Source organism: Gavialis gangeticus, unplaced genomic scaffold (assembly GCF_001723915.1).
Source record: "Gavialis gangeticus isolate Ggan-Ray unplaced genomic scaffold, GavGan_comp1, whole genome shotgun sequence".
NCBI classification, from domain to species: domain Eukaryota; kingdom Metazoa; phylum Chordata; order Crocodylia; family Gavialidae; genus Gavialis; species Gavialis gangeticus.
The window spans coordinates 19,580,195-19,604,710 of record NW_017729033.1 but is presented as its reverse complement, the minus strand read 5'-3'; the positions used below and the strand labels follow the sequence as shown (position 1 = coordinate 19,604,710).

At 43.7% G+C, this 24,516-nt stretch overlaps 1 protein-coding gene across 3 annotated transcripts in view; it reads left to right on the top strand.

Annotated features, from left to right (window-relative positions):
* Positions 1–24,516, top strand: part of POLN (DNA polymerase nu) — a 315,827-nt gene that overhangs the window by 203,330 nt on the left and 87,981 nt on the right. For all 3 annotated transcript variants that reach the window (XM_019526104.1, XM_019526103.1, XM_019526102.1), the window contains 3 exons: positions 5,242–5,373; positions 11,642–11,752; positions 22,714–22,792. In XM_019526104.1, coding sequence (XP_019381649.1) covers positions 5,242–5,373; positions 11,642–11,752; positions 22,714–22,792 — 322 coding nt within the window. The remainder of the gene's footprint in view (positions 1–5,241; positions 5,374–11,641; positions 11,753–22,713; positions 22,793–24,516) is intronic.

Here is a 24,516-nt window from a genome sequence, read left to right as displayed (position 1 = left end):
TCATCTCCTTCTGTGACCAGATGACACAAGCCCTGGATAAAGGGAGAGGATGTGGATATCATATATCTGGATTTCAAGAAAGCCTTTGACCTAGTTCCTCACGATGTCCTTATGGCTAAGCTGGGAAACTGTGACCTTGATCATCTTTACAGTCCCATGACTACAGGGTTGGACCCAAAGAGTACTAGTTGACAGGACAAAAGCAACGTGGTGCAGGGTGAGCAGTGGAGTCCCTCAGGTCTCGGTACTTGGGCCGGTATTCTTTAACATCTTCATTAATGATCTGGAGTCAGGAGTCAGATGTGAACTGGCAAAGTTTGCGGATGACACCAAATTATGGGGGAGAGCGGTCACACTGCAGGACAGGCTAGGGATGCAGTCCAACTTGGCCATGCTGTCAAGGTGGGTTGACCAAAACCGGATGGACTTCAATGTTGAGAAGTGTAAGATGCTTCACCTCAATAGAAAGAACCTTCAACAAGCTTACAAGCTCGGCAGTGCTACACTTGCTAGTACCATGACCGAAAGAGACTTGGGGGTCCTGACTGACCACAAGACGAATATGAGTCACCAATGCGAGTCACCAATGCTGTGGTTGACAAAGCAAACCAAACTCTGGCATGCGTCCACCAATGCATCTCAAGCAAAACCATGGATGTCATCTTTCTTTTTTACTCAGCTTTAGTGAGGCCACTGCTGGAGTACTGTGTCCAGTTTTGGGCCCCCCCACTTCAAGAGGGATGTGGAAAAGCTTGAGAGAGTCCAGAGGAGAGCCACTTGTATGATCCAAGACCTGAACAGCAGGTTGTATGAGGAGAGGCTGAGGGATTTGAGACTCTTCAGTCTGGAAGAGAGAAGTCTCAGGAGTGACTTGGTAGCAGCCTACAATTATATAAGAGGAGTACATCAGGACCTGGGAGAGCAGCTGTTCACCAGAGCTCCCCAATGGATAACTAGGTCTAACAGCCATAAACTCCAGGAAGGCTGATTGAGGCTAGACGTAAGAAAAAAGTTCTTTACAGTGCGAGTGTCCAGGGTCTGGAACAGGCTCCCCCCAGAGGTGGTGCAAGCACCTAGTCTGGACTCATTCAAAAACATGTCTGGATATTTCCTTGCTGGGATCACTTGATCCCAGCTGACTTCCTGTGGTGGTGGGGGGGCTGCACTCGATGATCTCATGAGGTCCCTTCCAGCCCCTAATGTCTATGAAATCTATGAAAGTATAAATCTACCTTGCCTCTGCCTGACTTCAGACTAACATGGCTAACTACCTCCTACTTCCCTTAGGGATATCAGGGATGTCATGTTATGGACTTTGTTTTTTTGTTTGCCTTTTGGATTTCTCTCAAAAAATCTGGATTTAGAACTTTCTCAGGTGTTAAGTTGATAACAAGTCTTCTACCAGAGACCTCTTTGACTAAGTGTGAAGCAGATGCTTTGATACAAATAAAGAATCTGAATACAAACACTTCCCTCGCTTTTGCTTGGTGTTTAAAAATACAGGCCTCTTCCCCTAAGGCGTTAGCAATTTGTGGGCCTGCTGCTATCTTTATTGAAGTCAACAGAGAACTTACAGTTATGAATTATAAAGGCTTGCTTTGTATTTTGGTTTCTTAGTCTGTAGGTCACATTTGGGTCATATCTCCAAGGTCTTCTTTACAATCGTGAAAAATGGAAACATCCTTTTCTTTCTTTTCCATTCATCAGTTCAGGAGTGGTGAGGGGTGTGACTACATCATGTCAGAAATCCATTCTGGCTAGGAGGGGCCTGGAGGGGCCCAAACATACCCTATATACTCATGTCTGAGGCCATGCTCCTTACCTGGAGTACGCTGGTGATGCTGCTCCAAATGTGTCCCCAGCACCTTGCTCAAGCACAGCAGAGCTCAGAAGCACAGCCCACAGCAGTCTCAACAAAGCCCATGTGTTCTAGGGTTTGGAGTATGCCTACACATACAGCTGGGCATGGCTTGCTAGGCACATCTTGGGCAGGCATGTTGCTACGGTGGTGTGGACAAACCCAAGGGTACTGAATGAAGTCATAGAATCATAGAAAATTAGGGTTGGAAGGGACTTCAGGAGTCCAACCCCTTGCTCAAAGCCAGGACCATCCCGAACTAGCTCATCCCACCTACAGTTTTGTCTAGCTGGGTCTTGAAAACCTCCAAGGATGGAGACTCCACAACCTCTCTGGGTAACCTGTTCCAGTGCTTCACTACCCTCCTAGTGAGAAAATTCTTCCTAATATCTAACCTAAACTGCCCTTGCTGCAACTTGAGACTGTTGCTCCTTGTTCTGTCCCCTGCCACCACTAAGAACAGCCAGCTCCATCTTCTTTTGAACCCCGCTTCAGGTAGCTGAAGGCTGCTATTAAGTTTCCTCTCAGTCTTCTCTTATCTATACTAGATAAGCCCAATTCCCTCAGTCTTTCCTCATAAGTCAGGTCCCCCAGCCCCCCTCACCATTTTTGTTGTCCTCTGCTAGACCCTCTGCAATTTGTCCACATCCTTTCTTTACTGGGGTACCCAAAACTGAACACAGTACTCTAGATGTGCCTTACCAGTGAATAGAGGAGAATAATCACTTTCCTTAACCTATGGGTAACATTCCTACCGATGCAGCCCAGTATGCCATTAGCCTTCTTGGCAACAAAAGCTGAATATGTGCCAGCAGTGTTCCCATTGTCCACTGTAACCCCCAGGTCCTTTTCTGCAGAGCTACTGCCCAGCCAGTCAGCCCCCAGCCTCTACCAGTGCATGGGATTGTTCTGTCCTAAGTGCAGGACTTTGCACTCGTCCTTGTTGAACTTCATGAGATTTCTTTTGGTCCAATCCTCCAATTTGAGTTCACTCTGTATCCTAGTCTTACCCTCCAGTGTATCTACTACTCCCCACAGCTTGGTGTCCTCTGCAGACTTGCTGAGGGTGCACTCTATGTCATCTTCCAGGTCGTTGATGAAAACACTGAACAAAAGCAACCCCAGGGCCAGCCCTTGGGGCACTCCACTTGATACTGGCTGCCAACTCAACATCATTCCATTGATTACTATTCTCTGAGCCTTATGCTCCAGCCAGTTTGCTATCCATCTTACGGTCCATACATACAGCCCATACCTCCTTAGCTTGCCTGTGAAAATGTTGTGGGAGACCGTTCAAAAGCCTTGCTAAAATCAAGGTACGCCACATACACTTGTCTCCCTGCATCCACAGAGCCAGTCACCTCATCATAGAAGGCAATCAGGTGGGTCAGGAATGACTTGCTCCTAGTGAATCCTTGCTGATTGTTCCTAATCATCTTTTTCTCCTCCAAGTACTTAGAAATGGATTTCTTGAGGATTTGCTCCATGATTTTTCAAAGGACTGTGGTGAGGATCCAGGGTCTGTAGTGCCCTGGATCCTCCTTTTTCCCTTTCTTAAATATGGGTGCTATGTTTGCCATTTTCCAATCATCTGGGACCTCTCCTGATTGCCTTGAGTTTTAAGAGATGGTGGCCAGTGGCTCTGCAATCTCATCAACCAACCCCTTCAGCACTTAAAGTTGGAGTCATTTATCTTTTACTCTTTAATATTCATCAGATGTAGAAGTTGACCCTTTAACTACGCATCAAATATTGTGAAAATGACAACACTGCAGATTGCTTGTGCAATTTCACCTGTTTATGCCCCAGTCACCTCTAAAAATAATAGAGGAAGCCACCAAAGTGTTTGTAAAATAATTAGTTAATTAAGTTCAGTTGCAGTGTAATCAGGCCCTAGATTGAATTCTGCATAGAGGAATGTCAAAATATGTGGGTATAATAAGGAGTGACTAAACAAATAATCTGTATTTTAAATCTTGTAAGATTATTTTAAAAGCTGGAAAACATAAAGGGGGAAAACCCCACAAAACTTGCAAGCATTTTCTGTCCTTTTCAATTTTCCTGAATTTAAAGCTAATTATATGCACACACACGCATGCACGTGCACTGTTAATTCAGTTTTCTGAACAATGAAAAAAAAGCCTTTTCGAGGCAAAAGGCTAAATTAATAGGGTGCCAAACTGGCACTGGCATAACTCCATCAGGAGTGAACCCAAATATTTTTGTGAACTTCTAATCCTAGCATTTGTCAAGACTAGTCCCCTTGGGCATCAGTGCTGCTCCTTTTATAGTTGAGTACAAAATGCTGTGGGATTTTAATGAAATGCACATTAGACTGATAGTGGTAGCATTTAGGTGGCTGAAATCTTTCTAAAAATGTCACATAGTTTTTATTGACAATATTATTGTAATGACTACTACTTTATATCTTTGGTGCTACAGTACATTGCCTCTGAGCAAATGTTATATGGAGACACAATGCTGATGTTTTTGTTCCCTTGTACCTGGCAAATAAATGTATCCATTTTTCAAGACTACAATGAATAATGTTGATGTATGTTTTATATGTACTTCAACTATTTGGTTTATAAATTTATTTAAATTGCTTTTAGCTTGAATCTCATACTATGGAAGAATTTGCCGTCATCTTTCTCTCATATTCCTTTGCTTTATCTTGTATATTTTCTGAGCTATGATGTTGCTTTATATTATGCATTTAGACTTCAGGAAATTCTATTGCGCCTTTCACTAAACTTTTTCAAATCTGGCCTTTCTTTTCCATTCCATATGCTTAAGGCACTGAGGTACAGTCACAGTCTGATCATCTTTTACTTCAGCTACTCATTTCTTCTTCTCTATAATGCCTCCAGCTTAGTCAAAATATTGTAGATAAAATCATCCAGCCATATTGCCATTCTGTTTCCACTGCTTTGCTCACTTTTCTTTTTATTCAATGTATACTTAAACTCCTTTTCCTCATTTCTATGCTCTACACAACTCAGTCCCGTACTGAATTGTGAATAAAGGTGAGCAATAGTACAACAGCACTGAATACTTGGTATGAACCAAAATACAGATTCAATCAAAATTTTGTTTTTAACCTATTTAATGCAAGATGAGTAGTGTCTCAGTTGAGTTGGATCCAAGTTGAACAAGGCACTCTGTCCTGTGCTTAGTCCATACACACTCTGAAAAACATGTAAGGTTAAACTTAAACCAGTACTTACAGGCTTTGCTGGAACAGAACCTCCGTGTATGTGATCCATCTAACTTTGTGAAATAGTTGACATAGTAATATTCTACTGGTTGATATACAGTGCCATCCTTATATTTATATGAACCAATATCTAAATGATCTTCTGGTTTACAATATTGTGCACAAGGTAAAGACCGTCTTGCTGGATGTCTGGGAATTACTGCACCTGAAGCCAGTCAGTTTATAGAGAGTTTTTTGCAAAAGTACAAGAAAGTCCATGACTTTACCAAGAAGACTATTGAACAATGCCAGCATAAAGGTAATACAAACTTTTAAAACCTTTTTGTTTACTGTTATTGTTTTAAAGTCTCAAGGATAAAGGCTCAACCCAGAAAAACCCAAGGTAGCATTTATAGGATAAAAACACTTTATGAATCTCCAAAATTAGTTTTTACCTCCATTAGTTTGGCGACTGTGAAAGAACATTTGATTTGATTTGAGTGTGTGCATGTTGTTCAGTAGAAAAGAAAATGATTAGTAACAAGACAGGGTAGAAACTCAGTGTTTTGCCAGGTGGAGGCAGAAAGGATTAAATGTCTCACCGTCACTTAAGCACTTCGCAGTAACCCAGCAGTCTCTTTAGGGGTGTCTTTTAGTCGTCCTAAAATGTCCTTAATGAATGAGGTTATTAAAATATCCTCATTAGCTGCAGTGGGCAGTGTCTTGAGTTCCTTAATCTTTTCTACTAGCTGCAGTGATACTTCTAAACATATCTGCCTTTTATTTAATATATATTCTTATACAGACAACTGAATAGAAATACGATCACTCGTTTTGGCCACTCACTCTTAAAATTTTAGATGAACAAAAATAGGTCAGGATTGGTCCACTGTTAAATGAATTTGGTGCTGCTAGAGCAGATGTAGTAGGCCTTGTCTTTACAGGTAAATGGTCACATACAGAAAACATTTTAACTCGGTCACAATGGCTTGTCAGCTGTTAATTCTCCTTACTTGTTAAGATGTGTTGTAACATTTTTGAAGTTATGTAGGCTGCCTGAGTCTTAGAGCATGTTGTCCCTAATATTTTATAATCTTTTTCTGTAACTTCCCTGAATACTTTGTATGTAGGTTGTGAGATAGTGGGCTGAGAGCTAAGAAACTCCTGGATTTCAATCCCATAAATAGCACTGCATTGCATTTTCAGCTTAGTTGTCATTTAATCCAACTTTGTGACTTATTTTTAGGCGCCCAACTTTTCAACACCATTTTCAGAAGTGTTGAATACTTACAACTTCCCTGGAATTCAAGAGAAGCAGTAAGTGCTCAGCACATCTGAAAATCAAATCCTAAAACTGAACATACAAGCATTCTCTAATGTTGTGAAAATGTGGTCTTCAATCTTTATGGCCTCTCTGCTTTCCACCTCTAACTGGAGATAGACAAAATATTTCCTTACCTGACCTGTATTGGGCAAAATCATTAATATTTTTCACTAAGTGCTGTAAGTGCTAGAAAGTACTATTATTGTTAATAATAATTTCAACCACTTTTTATGTTGTTATGTTTTACCTGGCTATAATTGTGTAAGTATAGTATATCTTTTCCCACCACAGAGGTATTTCTTCTGTTTTGGGGTTTACCCTAATGAATGGTGACTTTGGATTTATTAAGATATCTGTACCGCAGGTACAGATATTTATTTCCTAAGGGTTTACAGATATGTTCAGATATGTCTATTTTCCACAGACCAGTTCACTGTTAAAAGTTATATAAAATAATTTTATTAGAATTAAATAATGATGGAGATAGTGAGGAAACTGGTAATCATCTTGTTATTCCATACAAATTACTGAACATTGTTTTTAAACCCATCCTCTTTTTATTTTGAGGTATTTGCTGAATAAGATTTCTGTTCCCAGAATGAACCCTGCTTATGTCAAGTTGAATTTCATCAGATTGACATACAATGTACTCCAGCATAAAGCCTGAGGAATTTATTTTTCAATAAACAGACTGTATAGTTTCTGGCCCATGGAAGTTCAGGGTCGGTCACAAAGCCTGAACACAGCTCAAGAACCAAACTTCAAATATTTTTATTTGCATCAGTCAGCACTTTCGTTCTTGAAATGCATTTGGCATCTGTGGTTACAGAGCCATAGGTCAGCCAACACAGGCTCTCCTTGCATCAAGTTTTGTGCCATGTCCACATCCCTATGTCTTCAGAGGGCAGTAATTCAAAGAGAGAATTAGCTGTAGATATTTGGCATGTTTTCTTTTGTAATATATTTTCAGATGTATTAAAGAATGTGTGCAGTTCCTTAAAAAATAGCATACTGTTTAAAAGAAATAAATGATAGATTTGCAATATTTTGTTTCCCATCACAGTGCTGAAGGAGTGCAGCATCATCGCATTTGTTACTTCAGTAGCTGCAGCACTAGCAGGAAAATTACTTTTTCCAGAACAGCATTTTCAACCTGTTTTTATAATAGCATATAATTGATTCAGCCTTTTATTCATGGAAGATATGCTATTCTTTGTTTATGCTTTGTACAGCTCAGAAAAACTTCTGTCAAGGACTGTCATTACACACATAATTGGATTCATTAATTAGTGTAAGAAGTAGTAAAGTTACTGCAAACCTTTAAGTTGTATAAATAACTCCTACCCTCCCTGCTTGATGAAGTGTGCAACTCAAGCAATATAACTTGTTTTGATGCATTTAGTACAATATAGCCTCTTCTTTAAATATAATTGTTGTAAGATAACTCCACTATCACCATAATGAATCCATGCTATATCTGGATGACCAGCAAGAACCCAATAGCAAAAATTCTTGGCTGTCCACCAAGGTTAGGGACAGACATTCAAAAAGCCTGAGCCTGAATTAATTCATTCTTTACAGGTTAGTCTAACCTGCAAAGCTTGAACTGATTTGGAGGGGATAGACATTCCCTTTTCATTTCAGAAATGCAGGCACTTGCCTGCAGTGGCTCAGGCTAGAATATGGGGGGTGCTAAAGCAGCCCTCCCTCCCCTTTGACAGTGCTGTGCAGGGGGTTGGGGTGGAAGTGCATGGTCAGGCCCCAGCAGGACAGGAGTGTTGCCAGCTCCCAGTCCCCAGCTAGCACTCTGAGACAAAGGGAATGGAGGGGTGTGCAGTGCATGCATCTGTTGATGATACTGAGCTTTTCAATCTCCCGTTTCCTGTCTGCAAACCTGGCAGGGCTGCAAACCACAGTGTTTATCAGCAAAACAAATGTGTCTCTCATTAGTTCAAGCTCTTCTTAAACAGCTTTTTCCAAGGAGGGACATTACTAGCTGAGCTGTTGATTGGCTCCAGAAAGCCCTAGGCAGATACTCTTCTGTCTGCCTTTGTCCTGTCTGCCTGCCCCAGTGAAATTGGAGACTCACAGGCACCTCTCAGCATTAGCTAGCATACCACATGCATGGGGTCTGTAGGGCTGTGGGGTCCATGCTGTGGGAAATGGGATGGAGGGAGGGGGGAATCCCTGCATGAGCACCAAGGGAAGCCAAGCAGACCTTGCTGTGTGTGTAGTCTCCCCCGGAGCTCTGGCTAGGGAGGAGAGGGGCGGGGCCAGCCTGTTCTCTGCAGCAGAGAGCACAGCCTAGCCTAGCCCAGGGCTGCAAAGCATCTGGGATGCTGGGGGACTCTGGTTTAACTTAAACCAGGAAGGGGTCTGGGACAGACATTGCATAAACTGTTTTGATCCAAATCAGTTAAGTCTGATACTACATTCAACCAGGTTTATCTTAATCTGGTTTCAGCCATTTTGAAGCAGGTTTATGTGCACTAAACTTATGTTCAGTTACAGGTTTAAACCAGTTTCTGATCACTTAAGCCAGTTTGTGTGTAATGTCTGTTCCAAGTTCAAGAGAAACGTGGCTCATACCTGTCTACTTAGACTCTTATGACCCCCTACTTCCTCTAATTTTTCAACTATGTTCTAAACACTAGCAGTGAAGGAGCAGACTTTTTCAGCTGTACAGGCTCAAAAATGTTACAGCAGCAGTTCGATACCATTTAACACTTTTTTCATCCTACTCTTACCTCAGATTTTTGCTAAAAAATTAGTTCTTTTTAGTGGCTAGATACCAGCCAAAGCCCTTTTATATATGTATGCTACACAGGCAGACAGGATTGCTAGTACAACTGATGATATTTATTTCATTCCCAATGTTGCCTTGTAGGCATGATAAAATAAATGACTCATGAATATTATTTGTGCTGATGGTATTTTTACTCATAAAACTATAAGCACATTAAAAAGGCTAAATTTAGGCCTCATTCAAACACAGAATTGGAGGTTAGGATTAGGCCTCAAAAGCACCTTGCTATCAGCTGACAGCAAAAATCCCCATTGGAGATGATGCATAAGTGTTGGCAGTGGGAGGGGGCACAGCTCTGTGCCGCCACCACCACCACCCCCACTACTGCCAGGTGCTGGCTTTGACCAGGCTTCAGCCCTATACCCTATGGTCAGTGTAGAAATTGCACCACCACTTCCACTGCTGCCAGGCCCTGGCTCTGCCTGGGCTGTAGCCCTGTGCCCCACTGTTGGCATAGAAATCGGGGGGGGGGGGGCACATGTCCCATTATGCCACCTGTTGTGAATGAATGCCATAATGGCATAAAGTCATAATAAATATTTTCTCTTGAGAATTCTGCTTTCTGGCATTCCTGCTTCTCATCAGGAATAATATTTTAGCTAAGTCTGGATGGATTGTTTGACAAGGAAAGTTCCAACCCACATTTATTTCCTTTTCCTCAAAAAAACATTTTTGGTGTCATCAGTATTCAACAATTTCTGGTTAAACAAACATAACCGGATTCATATTCTCAGCATAAACTTAGGGATGGCCTAGCAGGAGGAAAGTTCTCAGCTCTGTTTGTACAGTTTCCTCACTTTCCTTGTACATCTGGGTTATTGAAAGAGAAAAGACCGACATTGTATAACTTTCATTTATGTTTGAAGATGACAGCATCTTTTATAAAGTATCAGGAGCTCCAATAGGGTATTATGTAGTACATTGTATTATGCTTAACCCTTTGCAAATAATTTATATTTTCAGTTTGCTGGCTGAACAAAAAAAATCAGTTTTGGGTTTACTGGGAATGAAAACTTTCTCCTTTGTCACAAAAAAAATAAAAATTAAAAAAAAAAAAAGAGAGAGAAAGAAAAGAAAAAAGTTGGTGTGTCCATATGTCCATTCAGGCTGACCAGAATGTTTTATCCAGCCCAAAACAAGCCTAGCTTCCTTTTATTTTGGGTGGATTATTTTACTTTTTAACATGTTTTTAATATTACATTTAGGGAAGCTGATAGTTGAACTAGGAATCAAAGCATTCCATTTGGAAAACATGAAAAAGAAACTTTTTAGTTATTTGAAAATATTTTTTTTTCACCCAGAATAATTTGCTGTCTTCAGGCCAAATGCATGAATAATTTTAGCTGAGCCAAAATGTCATCTTTATTGTATAATAGATCTACCTCAAAGTTTCTAAACTCTAATTGTGGCCACATTAGCTAGCCAGAACTAAGAGGTTTTATGGGCTTTTTCCAGTAGAAAAGGTTTTCTGGTATAAATATACCAACAAACCATCCTAGTGTAGAGACATATTTAGCATTCTTTTGGCTAGCATAATTTATACCAGTTATCCAAATGAAATAATCAAAATTAATAGAAAATAATTTTTTTTCTCTGCTGGCAAAACTGCATCTATATTGGGTTTTTTGCAGCAGCGATGGCAGTTAGAGGACATGATTTTTTTTCACAATTCAGACTGATAAAGTTATGTTATGTCAACAAAACTTCGACTTGCATACCACGACTCAGTGACTTCAACCCCTATTAGTAGGGACCTATTCAAATTGCAACTTTGTGCAAATCATGACATTGGGTGATGTCCACAACATCCATGGGGTAAAAAAAAAAATATTTTTTTACAAATAAAATGCTGGCTCCCCAGTGGGAGCCAGCAGTCCTTCACAGCTTGCTGTAGGCAAAGGGAGGCTGCCGGCACGTAGGAGAACAGGCAAGATGGCTTCTGCCCCTCACCACTAATTGGTTGAGAGGCTGCCTGTTGTGCCCCCCCCCCCCCAATCAGTGATGGAGGGTGGGGCAACATGACAGATAGCCCTCAGTCAATCCGCGGTGAGGGGTTCCTCAGCCAGAGGCATGGGTGGGGGGGGGCCAACCACAATAAGCCTGTGAAAGTGATGGCTGGCCCCGCATTCTGCCCATGTAATTGGCCTCCTGCCTCCTTGATTTGCATAGACTCCTACCTGTTGGTTTCGTCTGGGATCAAAGGTGCAAAGTCAGAACAATGGAAATATCAATTGCATCTGACTGAATCCACATTTCGCCTTATCAGTCTGACCGCTTAAATAGCAGGACCACCAGTGTGTGCTAAGGGACTCTGACTGTTTTCTGTATTTAGTTATATTCTACTGATTAAAAGTGTAAGATAGTAGCTGACAAATATATGTATTATCTTCTAAATGGAAGTTTTATTACAAACCTCATCTTTAACCACTGCTGTTTTTATATTTTATATATCAAAAGGCTATGTGGTTTCCATCATGGGACGTAAAAGACCCTTGCCAAATATTAGTGCACAGGACTACAGGCTACGGACTCAAGCAGAGAGGCAAGCTGTCAACTTTGTTGTCCAAGGTAAAAAAAGAAAAAAAAAAGTTGAATTTTATGTAACTGGAGGTTGACAGAAGAAATTTGATAAGCAAAAATAAATAGGTTTCATTTCATATTTTTAAATGATGAAGAACAAACAGTACTTGTCTACTAGGGCTGTGTGAAATTTTGCTGTCTGTTTCATTTTGATGCTGTTCTGTCTCATTTTGAGCTCAAAACAGTGAAATCGAAACGAAACAAAGGGATTTGAAACAGCCTCAAAACACAACGAGGGCAGTTGAAACATTTTGAGCTTCAAAGCTGAAGCTGGGTTTGATGGCAGGGAAAAAGAAAGTAAGGGGAGGGAGGAGGAAGCACTGCTCTCATATTGACTGTGTAGCTGGCCAGTGACTGATCCTTCACTTAGCTAGGTGATCCTTCACTGAGGTCCCTTCTAATCCCAGTGCTCTGGGAGAGGAATGGAAAAACAGCATTAAAGGCAGCATTGTCTGACCTGGCCTGCTTTCTGCCTTGGGGTCAGTTACTGAACTATCTTCCAGAAGCTCAGGAGTGTTAGACAACAAAGGCTACTACTACCTTTTATTTGATTTTCTACTTACGAGCCTAGCAAGTGGGATTCTGCAATACCCTTTGCTTTCTTTCTAGACCCTTTTTATTGTGTTGTTATAGTCATTGATTTATTCTTTTCAATTTCATAATTATTTGGGATATTATAATATAGAATCTATGTAGGAAGACACATATACATTTTATATATTTTTAAACATTTATATCTTGCATATAATAATTTAGAATTTATATAGGAAGGCACATATGCATTTATATACTTTTATAACGGCAAGACACTATAAAACACCATGAAGTGTGCTGGAAAGGCAGCTGGCAAGACTTCAGGGAGGGGCAGAAGAGGGGGTAGAGGGAGAGGTGTAAGTTCCCACCCCTCCCAAACTGAGACGCAGCCTCTTTCCCACAACTAGCACGGGTGAGGCTTCCAGCAAGGAGAGGGGAGCAGACGAGTACCACTGCCTGTGCCTGGGACTGCATCCCCTCCAAGAGCACCACTTATAACCCCCACCACCACCATGACAACAAGCAGCAGCACCAGCATGACAATCTCCTTCACCCCCATTTCACTTCCCATGCTGAGCCTTCCAGTGCCAGAGGAAGAGCTGCAGCTGGATCTGGATCTGAGTGCCATAGCAAGGGAACTTCTGGGGAAGGAGGGGGAATCGTCTGAGTTTGTGCTCCACACCCCTCAAGTTTCCCATACAGCCAGGGCCCCTGCCCTAGAAGGCACTTCAGAGAAGGCTGAGGTACAGGTTGCAGAGACAAGCGGCTCAGCAGAGTCCACTTCTTTTGTTGCTGTGGCTCTGCGTGCTGAGGAGGGGGAAATTGCAGCATCCACACATGCATCTGCACCCCGTAAGCAAGCAGGTAGCGTGGTCTGGGATCATTTTGAGCTGGCAGATGATCTCACATACGCTATCTGCCTGCACTGCTGAACCAAAACCAGCTGGGGCAAGGGAACAAAACACATGAGCACCATGGGAATGGGGATGCATCTCTGCAGGCACCACCCCCTTGCCGTTGCCCCTTCTTAGCCTGGCACCAGTGGGAGTGTGCCCAAAGGGAAGTCCCCCTCTTGCTCCAAAGCCCCCATCCCCCCAAAGCAGGGGCAGGCCACCCTGGAGCAGTGGGGGAAAGCTGCAGACTAAAGGGGGTGCATTGCAAGAGTGAGCGAGATCACCCAGAGCATTGGGAGATGCTTGCTGTCGATGGCTAGCCCTTCTTAGTTGAGTGGCCAGGGTTCAGGTGGCTTACGGTGCTCATGGCCCCATCCTAACAAGTGCCTGCACACACTGCCTTCAGCAGGATGGTGGTGCCCCCCCTGTATGAGGCATGCAGGGAGTACTTGAGGGAGGAGCTGTGCAAGGCATGTCCGCAGGTAGCCTTACACTTTGCCTCAGACATCTGGAACAGCCAGGGTGGAGACCATGCCTACCTCTACTTCACAGGGCACTGGTGTGACCAGTCAGGCTGTCGGTGGGCTCTCTTTCAAGCCGAGGTGATGGATGAGTCCCACATGGCAACAGAGATCATGGGGGCCATGAACCACGTGGTGCAGTGGCGACTCATTGGGCAGGGTGAGCTCACCCATGGGTGCATGGTCACCGACAGTGGGGCCAACATGGTCAAGGTGGTCTGTGTTGGCATCTGCTGTGTGGCACACAAGTTCCACCTTGTAGTCAGGGATGCCTTGGAGGGAGACAGGGCTGCTGGTGATGGTGCCAGCACCACCAGTGAGCTCATTTCAAAATGCAGAAAGGTGGCAGGTTGCTTCCACTGGAGCATCAAGTGAGGCAAGATGCTGCAGGACAAACAGGCAGAGCTGAATATCCCACAGCACAAAATCATACAGGATGTGGAGACTTGATGGAGCTCCACATACCTGATGCTTGAGAGGCTGGTGGGGCAACAGAGGACCATTCATGATATGGCCTTGTTCGGGGACATTGGGATCAGCATCCCCCTTAACAGAGCTGAGTGGGATACCATCTCCCAGATCTTGTTGGTCCTCAGGCTCTTCCTTGAGGTCACCAGGACCCTCAGCGCTAGCGATACCCTCCTTAGCCAGGTGGTCCCTGTAGTGAGGGAACTTCAGAGCCAAATGGAGAACTTCCAGGGGATCAATGTTCCTGGCTGGGGCAAGCTGCTGTTACCAGGCGTGCAGGCACTAGTGAGGCAGCTGAAGGATGGCATCAGGAAATGGCTTGATCCCTTGAGGTCCGCTATGGTCCACGTGCTGGCCTCCATGTGTGACCCAAGGGTGAAGGGCAGCATATGCAGCAGCCAGAGCCTGAATCAGTGGACAGAGGTGCTGGTGAAGAGAGTCAGGGAGGCAGAACAGTGGAGGTGGGCGGACATGGAAGAGGGGGATCTACTGTCCCATGCTAGCACGCCGTGCACCAGCCAGTTTCCTCCTCCACCACAAGCACTGCCATTGTAGGCCAAGGGCATGGCTTCCATGGTGGGGTTCAGAGGCACCAGACCCCACCATCAGGCAGGTAGCACTCAGGCCTTGGTGGCTGCCTACCTCACCCAGGGTGTGGAGCCTCTGCTGTGCGACCCCTTGGCTTACTGGGCAAGCCAGATCCAGATATGGCTGGATCTGGCCACAGTTTCCTGGGAACACCTGTCCTGTCCACCGACCAGTGTTCCAAGGGAGAGGGTGTTCAGCATTGTTGAGGACGTAGTGACACCGCATTGCACCTGCTAGGATCCTGGTTTGGTGGAGCAGCTGGTGTTTCTGAAGGTGAACCTCCTGCTGCTGGGGTTCCCCAAACTCCAGGTGCAAACTAAGTGAATGCCACCCTCCTCACTCCATCCACACCTATTTCCTTTTTTAAAAAACATTTAATACACTGCTCTCAGAGCTAGAGGGGGCACTCAATGCATCACCAACCAGCAAGAGAAGAACATGTCCCTGCTGAGCTTCCATGCCAGGATGAACTTGGAGGTATGGGCTGGGGCTGTGGCATGGGAGACTGGTACCTCTTGAGTCAGTGACTGGGGGGGAGGTGGTGTCCCCCGGCAATCAATCACATTGACTGTGGGGGGTCCCCCTGCAGCCAATCTCACTCACCAAAAAGCGGCCACACTGCTTCCAGAAGTCCTGCGGCCACTTCTGGAAGCAGCGTGGCCGCTTTTGCTGGTGGCCCCGCTCCCTGGCCAGCATTCACGGGGGGGGCACTGGCACTCCTGTCTGTTGCCTATACAGGGAGTGCGGCCTGACAGGGGGTGCACCAGCGCTTTCAGGGGTACATGAGCATCCCTGTGCACCCCCTGTGCGTCGCTACTGGGCTATGGGGAAGGAGGAGACCCCAGGTCCTGGGCATGACCACTAAAACTGCGCTCTGCCAGGGTTGGGGAGGCCTGGTGGGACTGCTGGCACCAGGAAATGCCAGGACCAAGGATCCCCCTGGTGAAAGGTGAGTAGAAGGCACCATAACCTCCAGCTACCACACGCATGCACGCAGTCCTGACTGGGGAAAGCCCAGCCTATCACATCTTTGCCAGGTCTGAGACTTTCCACTTTTACCTGTGCTGCTACAACTGCCCCAGCCTGTCACTCACCTCCTGATGCCTCCATTTCTATTTTCACTGACTGGCTTAAGTGGTATCTTGCCCTCAACCAGACTTAAATGGCGTGAGATGGCTAAATATACTCTTAGCTTCTTTGAACATGTCTTGCTCACCCCTGATATTCTCTCACTTGCTCCTTTCCTTTTCTTCTTCTTCTCTTACCCAAATTTTGGTCAAGCAAATGAAAGCAAATTCTATACCGTATTGCCATTAAGCAGTTGAGTGTTTCCTGTAGTTTACAGGTAGCAAATTTAATGAGCGGCAGTTGTTTCAGTGCTTCAGATGTATTCCTGTCCTGGTCTGGCCCCTTTTTTTCAACTCTCTGCTTCTCAAAGAAACTGTCTATTTCTTTGGTAGCTTGTGACCCAGAAAACAGTGCTTCTGTGCCTTTGTTACTAAACTGACCTGACTTTGGTTTAATTGATTTCTCTTATTTGAAAATCACAATTCCAGGTCTCTAAATAGTTAGGTATCATTTATTCCTTTCTGTTGAAATAGCACTCATTCTTTTGTATGGAATGTTTGAGGAGAAATTTGCAAAGTCTAAGGGTAGAGAAGATGTTATTTTCATGATACAGTTTTGCAGCCTTGCCAAACAAGATTGAAATTGAAATTAAAAATCAACATGAGGTGCACTGATATCCATCAGTCTAAGTTCACATATTTTCTTTGAGGTAACTTGGGGCTAGATTTAATAAGGGATGTAAGTGCTGAATGGAGGACTTAAACTGACTTGAGATGCCCAAATCTAAATTGTGATCCTACCCCCCACCCCTCCCCCAGTCAGTTGCTGTCTAAGCCTGGAGCTGCCTAAACTCACTAAGCACTTCACTATTTGACTTAAAAGTTCTCTACGTTCCTAAAGTTGTGCTGCTGAGCATGCTCAGAAATAACCAGTCTACAGCTTACTGGTTAGGTCACTCGGCTAGAAGGGGAGGGCCCCTGCATTCCATTCCCTGCTCCAAGAACTGTTTATGCATTTTATTTAATGACTGTTGAATGTAAGTTAATGAAGCAGTCACTGGAGCCCAGGACTCTCCCTTCCAGCAGCATGTCCTAACAACAAAGTTAGTCACCACGTTCTCTTGCTCCCTCTCTCTGTGGTCCAGCGCGCCTTGAATTCTCTTCTGAACAGTGGCAATGCCTGAATAGGAGGAATAGTCCCTGTTCAGTCTATCGTAGTCTGGCGGTGATGGCTCATTCCTGGCAGATAGGACAACGTTAATTTGAATCCCCTTCAGACTGAGGAGGGAAGTGAACCCAGGGCTCTAACTTCATGAATAACCATGTTAACCAATAGTCTGTTATGTCCAGGCGCACCAGCAACACCACAACAGTCATTTTGTAGAAAAGGAGTAAGTCCTGCTAATTCCTTTGAAAGAGCAGCTGCAAATACCTTCAGGAGTCAGTTCTAAGCTGCGAATCCCAAGTGGACAACAGCAACTTCCTATAGTCCCAAGTGAGATGCCACACTTTTATATAGGATGAGATCTTTAGTGTTTCCTATTAGTTAGCTCAAGGCAGCTCCCTGTTCATTGTGCTAGTTATTGTGTGTCCCATCGAGACCTAACCTCCCTATTCACAGAGTATAGAACAGGGGTGGGCAAAATATGGCCCGCAGGCCAGATCCGGCTCACTAGGTGACTGGATCTGGCCCATGGCTGTCCCTGTGGCACTGTGCATGAGGCCAAGCCCTGCCCACTTGCACTGAGGCAGCCTGATTGGGCTCCTGCCAGAGCCTATGGCCTGGCTCCAGCTAGCACGTGCCGCTTCTAGCGGCCTGTTTCCAGTGTAGCTGCAGCTGGGTGCTGCTGTGTCCCCTCCATCTGCAGGGGCAGCTCCTGCTCCTGATCTTGCCCTTGCCACACTGCACCACTCCCTCTGGTTGAGCAGCTTCAGCCAGGTGGTTCCTGCCCTGACATGTGGGGCTCTGGCTCTAGCTCCTGGCCACCTCCCAATGGAAAGCAGCCAGGAGCTGGAGCTGGAGTCCCATGCGCTGGGGCAGGAGCTTCCCAGCTGAAGCTGCCCACCTGCCCGCCAGGAGCATTAAGGCAGGAGGAGGAGCCACTGCTGCAGGCAGGCAGTGCAGAGCAGCACCTGTCCAGCTACAGCCACATTGGGAACAGTTTGCAGGAAGCTGCTCCTGCCCCTGCCATGCCATTCCGGGTGATCGGGCAGGCAGCTTCAGCTGGGTGGCTCCTGCCCCAGTACTCAGGGTCCCAGCTTCAGTTCCCAGCTGCCTTCTCAGGAGCTGGAGCCCAGAGTCCTGCATGCTGCGACAGGAGCCACCCGGCCGAAGCTGCCTGCTTGCGTGGCATGGCAGAGGCAAGACCGGGAGCAGGAGCTGCTGCTGGAGGCAGGGAGAGCAGACCAGCACCTGACCAGGCTGGGCCAGGCTTGTGGGAGCAAGTGGAAGTGTGGTGCAGGCTGCAGTACGAGCAGGTGGGGCTTGGCCCCATGTAGAGCGCCACAGGGGCAATGTAGACTGTACCACCCTGGTGAGATCTGCTGTGTGTGCCCCCTTCATCCCTCCATACGCACGCCCCCCATGTCCCTCTACACACACAGCCCACACTCCCACTGAGGGCAGAGACATGTAGGGAATGAGCCCGGGCCCCAGCTGTCACTGCTTTGTGACACATCTTTGTGATCCCAGACTTACCTGTACCCTCCCACTTCTGACACTGCTCCCCACCTGCCCGTAGCCCCATAAGGAGTTTTGGTGAGTTGTTGTAGTTTGGGAGGGCGGGGCGGGGGGGCGGGGCAAGGAATGCTGTCCACTTGGCCTGCAACAGCTCATTAAAACTCTCCATGTGGGCCTTGGGCCCAAATAATTGCCCACCCCAATATAAAAGCTAGGTCCTAGCACAGAGTTTTAGATTTCATTCTGGGGAAAGATGTCTAAGGCTATAATAGCATAGTAAACATACTGTCTTTGGTAGCAGCACCCTCAACACACTTCATTGTGTTGGTTTCCTCCTGACCTGGATGCAGTGTAACTGCATCCACATAGGTGAACTAATCATCTTGGAGGTGTCTTAATTGGCACAATCATTAAAGCTAATAAAGCCTGCTTCAAGCATCAAGTGGATGCTTCCCTGGTTAGAAGGCAACACATCTCCAGCAGCAAAGTGTTTCAGGGCATTGCCACTGAAGACAATAAATTTATCAGGGAAACATAGCCCTAGTCCTTTATTGCAGCTGGGTCTTAGTATCTTTAAGTTTCCCTTGAAGATGCTGTTTAATGGTCTGCATAATGTTAGAGCAGAACTATGAATCCTATCAGGTAAACCAAAAATGCTTTTTCGAATAGGATGCTGTGGCCTTTTTTCATAAAAGCTGCTTAAATTTTCTTCTAACTAGGAGCAGTGGGTTTTTTCCTTCCAAAGTTGCTTTTATTTTAATGTCTTGTTTTCAAATACTCAAAGTAGTGAAGTGCTGGATGGCAGTTAATGGTGCAACAAAACACAAAACTAGCAACAAAAGTAAGCTAAATATGTATAATCATTTTATGACTAATTTCTGTTGTGCCTTAAAATGAATGTGATGCAGCTGATGATTGGCTGGCTCTGGGACTGCACTGTGGCTCAAATGGCTCAAGTCCCTGCTACGTGACAGCCAGCTGATCATTGGCTGGCTCTAGGACCTCATGAGCTCAAACCACAGTGTGGTCCCAGTGCTGCTGATCATCTGCCTTGCGTCCATTTTAAAGCACACTGGCACAGAGCCCAGGATCATGATCTGGCAAGCAGAACACCACTGGGGTCTGATCCCCAATCCCAACAGTCGTGTGTCCTGCCATTCACATATATCACCTTTAATGAATGTCTGTCAATAGTCTATGTTTCAGATAACCAACTAAAAAAGAATTCTGTAGTGCTGGATGAAACCCCAGATTTCCGTTCATCAGAAATTTTCAACATTTCAAACTTTTGTTTCATTGCAATTGAAACAATATTAAATTTTGAAATGTTCTATTAAAAATAATTTCTAAAACATGTTTTTGGAAATGTAAAAACAGCCCTCTTGACCATTTTTATTTTATTCAAGGTGTATTGCTTTGGTTTGATATTTGTAAGAAAATCTAGCATGATTAATAAAATGTAATAGATATAATGAAAATAATAAAGATGAGAGTCAAAACAAAGTACTTCAACTTGATTAAAATGACATATTTTGCTCTAATTAAAATGGAAAGTGTTAATACTTTTTTTTTATTTGATAATTTTAATGTTTTTGTGAAATACTGCATATTTACGGAATCAACATTTTCTGCCAGACAGCTGTTCCAACACAAATCTTCACCCAGCTTTAGTATTCTGAAATATATTTTAGAAGGTTGAGAAAATGACTTGTATATAATGAGATTTTACTTCCATAATTTTAGCTGTAAGAATTTTTAAAGACCATGATTGTCATTCATTTGAAATAAAATACTGCCAGACTGTTACTGTGATTATACAATGATGACTTCACCTAGCAGCTTGTATCTCAGATATCCTGATATAACAACTACTATTCAAAAAGCTACCTAACTTAATGTCACAAATACTGTGAGAAATACAGTGTGCCAATTCTAAGTGGTTGTAACTGGCTTTCATATAATTATTTCTTAATAAGTTTTTCTTATTGGCTATTCATTCAGCTGTTTTAAATAATATCCCAGCGTAATCTTTCCAGATTATTTGTTTAGGCTATAACACTCTGATTCCTCTCATAAAGTAAGTAAAAAATGCTTTCTGGGTGCTTATTCATAAATATCTCTTATTCCATTACTGTGAAAATAGTATTGCTTCAAAAAAATCCTACAGGTTTGAGAATGGAGGATGACCTTTGTTTCATGAATAAACCTTGGCATTTGGAAGACATTTTCACTGAGAATGAGCTATTCCACAACTCCCAACTGCAGAATGTCTTGTACCTTGCCCTGCCCAAGCAACTAATATTAGGCTAGTGAGAAAGACAGGACGTTGGATTTAGACCAACTTCTAGTCTTTTGTAATAACTATTTTGCACATTGGCCCTTGAAAAAGGAAAGAAAAGTAACCTTCAGGGATAGTTGAATGTTGCAATGCAAGTCTAGACCTAAATGCCTGTGTTACCTCTACAATTCATGGGCAAAGTTAGGCATCTCAGAATAGGGTTCATAAAATCTTGTATATGTAATAGAAAACTGCTGAGGCTGGCCAATAGCAAACACTGAAGAGAGGGGTGCGTGTTTAAATCCAGCCTTTTTCAAGGGTTTAAGTGCCCTTCTCTAGATTACAGAAGCACCTATGTTAGATGGAGATTCTGAGCTCAGCACTTCTCCTGGACTTGGGGTGCCCAAGCCACCCTTTCAGGAGTTATCAGGGGTTGCTCTCTTAGCCTAAGGGCAGTGATTCCAAAAACCTGAGCCTGAACTGATTCAGTCCTTGCAGGTTAGTCTAACCTGGCTAGGCTAAATCAGTTTTGTAACCAGACAGGCATCCCAGATAAGCAGGCACATGCCTGCAGTGGCTCAGGCTAGAAGCTGGGGACACTACAGCAGCCCTCCCTCCCTTTCCACAGAGGTGCCCTGAGGGGCGGGGTGGCCAGGCCCCGGCAGGATGCTCTGATTAGGGTGGGGTCCCCCCCTCCTGACCAGCCCAGCAGGGAATGTTTATCACCCCTAACTCAAGTGTTTATCAGCCCATTAAGAAAACAACAGAGGGACATGACCAGCTGTCTGTTGATTCTGCCTTTGTCCCGTCTGCCACAGCTCGGAGATAGGCAGCACGTGGTCTGCTAGCTAATGCTGAGAGGTGTCTGTGAGGGATGGGGGGATGCCTGCTTAGCAGAGAGTGGGGGAGCAGAAGCCAGGCAGATGCCTGCAGACACTGCTGGAGCTGCAGCCAGGGAGCAGAGGAGAGGGGCCGGCCCTGCTGTGGAGCAAAGGGTCCCGCCTAGCCCAGAGAGCATGCTGGGATGCTGGGGTACTTGGATTTAACTTAAACCAGCAAGGGTCTGGGATAGACACTGCATAAACCAGTTTGAGCCAAATCAGCAAAGTCTGGTACTACATTCAACCAGGTTTATCTCAGACTGGTTTCAGCCATTTTCAAACTGGTTTATGTGCACTGAACATATGTCCTGTTACAGGTTTAAGCCAGTTTCTGATCACTTAAACTGGTTTATGTGTAATGTCTTTCCCTAGCCTTAAATTGGGCTAGTGGTAGTACCACCACCACCCCACTTTTTATACAATTGCTCAATCATCCAGAAACTGGGAAATGTGGGACTGCCCTAATTACTGAGCTATGGAATCATTCTCCCTCTTGATCAGTAGCAGTAACAGTGAACAATGCTTGATATTACGTGGTATGTATAATTATATTCTTAGTACTACTATTGGTATGACATGAAATTATTCATTTATTAGATTTATATGCAGCCCTTCCCAAAAAACTCACAGAGGCTTATAGGGGAAAAGGAAAAAAAACCCTTAAAAAAGCAGATAAAATATTATTAATAATAATATAATAATGAAAACTGTACTATCAAATTTCAAAATGGAATTTCATTTTGAAGTAACATTTTAAAAATGTTCCTTAATGAAATTTTAAGTAGAAACTTTTAATTTATTTTAGTTCCAGTTTGGAATGTAAAGAGATTTCAAAATGTCAAAAATTTCCTTTCAAAAGGAAACTCCAGTTTTGATTGGCTCAGGTGGATTGACACCTCTTTTTAATGTTGTTTTCTTCCTTCCTATTGATCTTATCCTTTGTTAGTCTTGTGGTATCTGTTTTAGACTTGGTATCAGTTCAAATGGGCTAATAGTTCTAAAAAGCTTGTTTTTAAAAGTGGATCACTTTCTTTTGTAGGATCTGCAGCTGATCTTTGTAAAATGGCCATGGTTGAGATTTTTACTTCTGTTGCCATGTCTCCAACTTTAACAGCCAGGTTAGTACAAGAATGACTGCAATTCTCTGTTTAATTGTAGATCAGAGTAGTTGAGATGGAGGTCATTTAGGTAATTTTTTTTTGCTTTATTTTTGTTTCATTTAATAAATCTGTTGTGCCTATACTTTACTGATACTTTTTTTCTGTCATGTGATTCCACGCAGTTGAAGGAATATTTCATATGCATCTGTTTCTTTTAACAAGTAAGGACCAGTGCTATTACTCAAGAAGACATTTTTATTACCTCATGCTCTAGTAGGTGTTTGGATAAATCCATCCAGATATACTGGGCCCAGTTCTAAAATGTGATGAGCACCTACAGCTCCATTTGAATTTAGGTCAATAGATGTTCAGCACCTTTGAAAATCAAGTCTATTGCACAATGCGGTTTGAACTTCCGTGGAAGGGAGGGGTTCTGGTCCTTGCCCTTGTTGCCCCTCAAACAGAAGCTACCTCACTGCTGTTCATCCACTTCATCCAGTGAATATTAAATGCAAAGCATACAGAAGCTTTTGGAAGAAGCAAGTTGAAACCCCCTCTTTCACAATTGCACGTTTGAACTGTTTTTTCTGTGGTTAAAGCCTTAGGATTCACACGGCATCATGCTGTGTCAAGGCTATTCCATTTTATCCAGAATGAATGCAGTCAGACTGGAGCCTACTGAGCATGCACAGGGCAGACTTAAGTATTCATGAGCAAATAAAATCCAGACTGTGAATAAATGCCAAAAATTGCATTTGCATGGTTATGTAAATGCAGGTAGGTGTGTAAAGACAAAATGAGACTTAGTCCATTGTCTTTAATGGAACCCACTTCCATGCAGGAATGAACTGACAGAGCCAATCCCTCTCTGACCTTAATATTACCCCTATACTAGGATGAGGCAGACCATAGGGTTTGAACAAGTAGAAACCATCTTGGTTTAGGTGACCAACACCAGGGATAGCATCTACTGGGTATCTGTGCCGCTCATGCAGTCCAGCCACAAAGGGATGATGCACCAGTTTCAGAAGTTGTGCTAATCATTTTATATTTAACGACAGATAGTAAGATTTCCTGAAAGATAAAAAGCCCATAAAAGTATGGGGTAAATTAAAAATATGGAGAACAGAAACAGCATTAATAGACATTTATTTACACACAATAGCTCTGTGTTATTTAATCAGTGTAAAGTAATACGCAAGAGACAACACCCAAATTATTTCAATATTACGGATATTGTAATATATGGTTAGAGTTCAAAGCATAAAACAAAAGGACTGCATTAACAAAACATACAAAATATAAAGCCTCCTGCTATGACTAACCTCTTTCCAATTCTTGGACAACAGACTAGTGACCCATTAAAAAAAAAAAAAGAAATAATTTGATCTAAATCTGGAATGGGAAATAGACATTTGGCAGGACATTTTGTATGTAGCCAGGGAACAATCTCTCTCTGTTTTAAGTGCTGTATGATGTACTGTTATCTGTTACATTACCTTTGGGTCAGGTTCTTTGCCCCTTTTTGCTGTTGCCTGAGCTCCACAGTCTGGTTATAAATTCTTTCCATGGGCATAATGGTAGGGTCTGGATCCTAGGACAGATACCCAACACCAAGCAGCATAGGGGCAGGGAGGGAGAGGACAAGAGAATATCTCTGCTGCGCTAGTTTTCATCTGTGAAATAAGCATTTAGGTAGTTAGAGGGAGCAGGGCACAACCACAGGTTCTGACTTAGAAGAG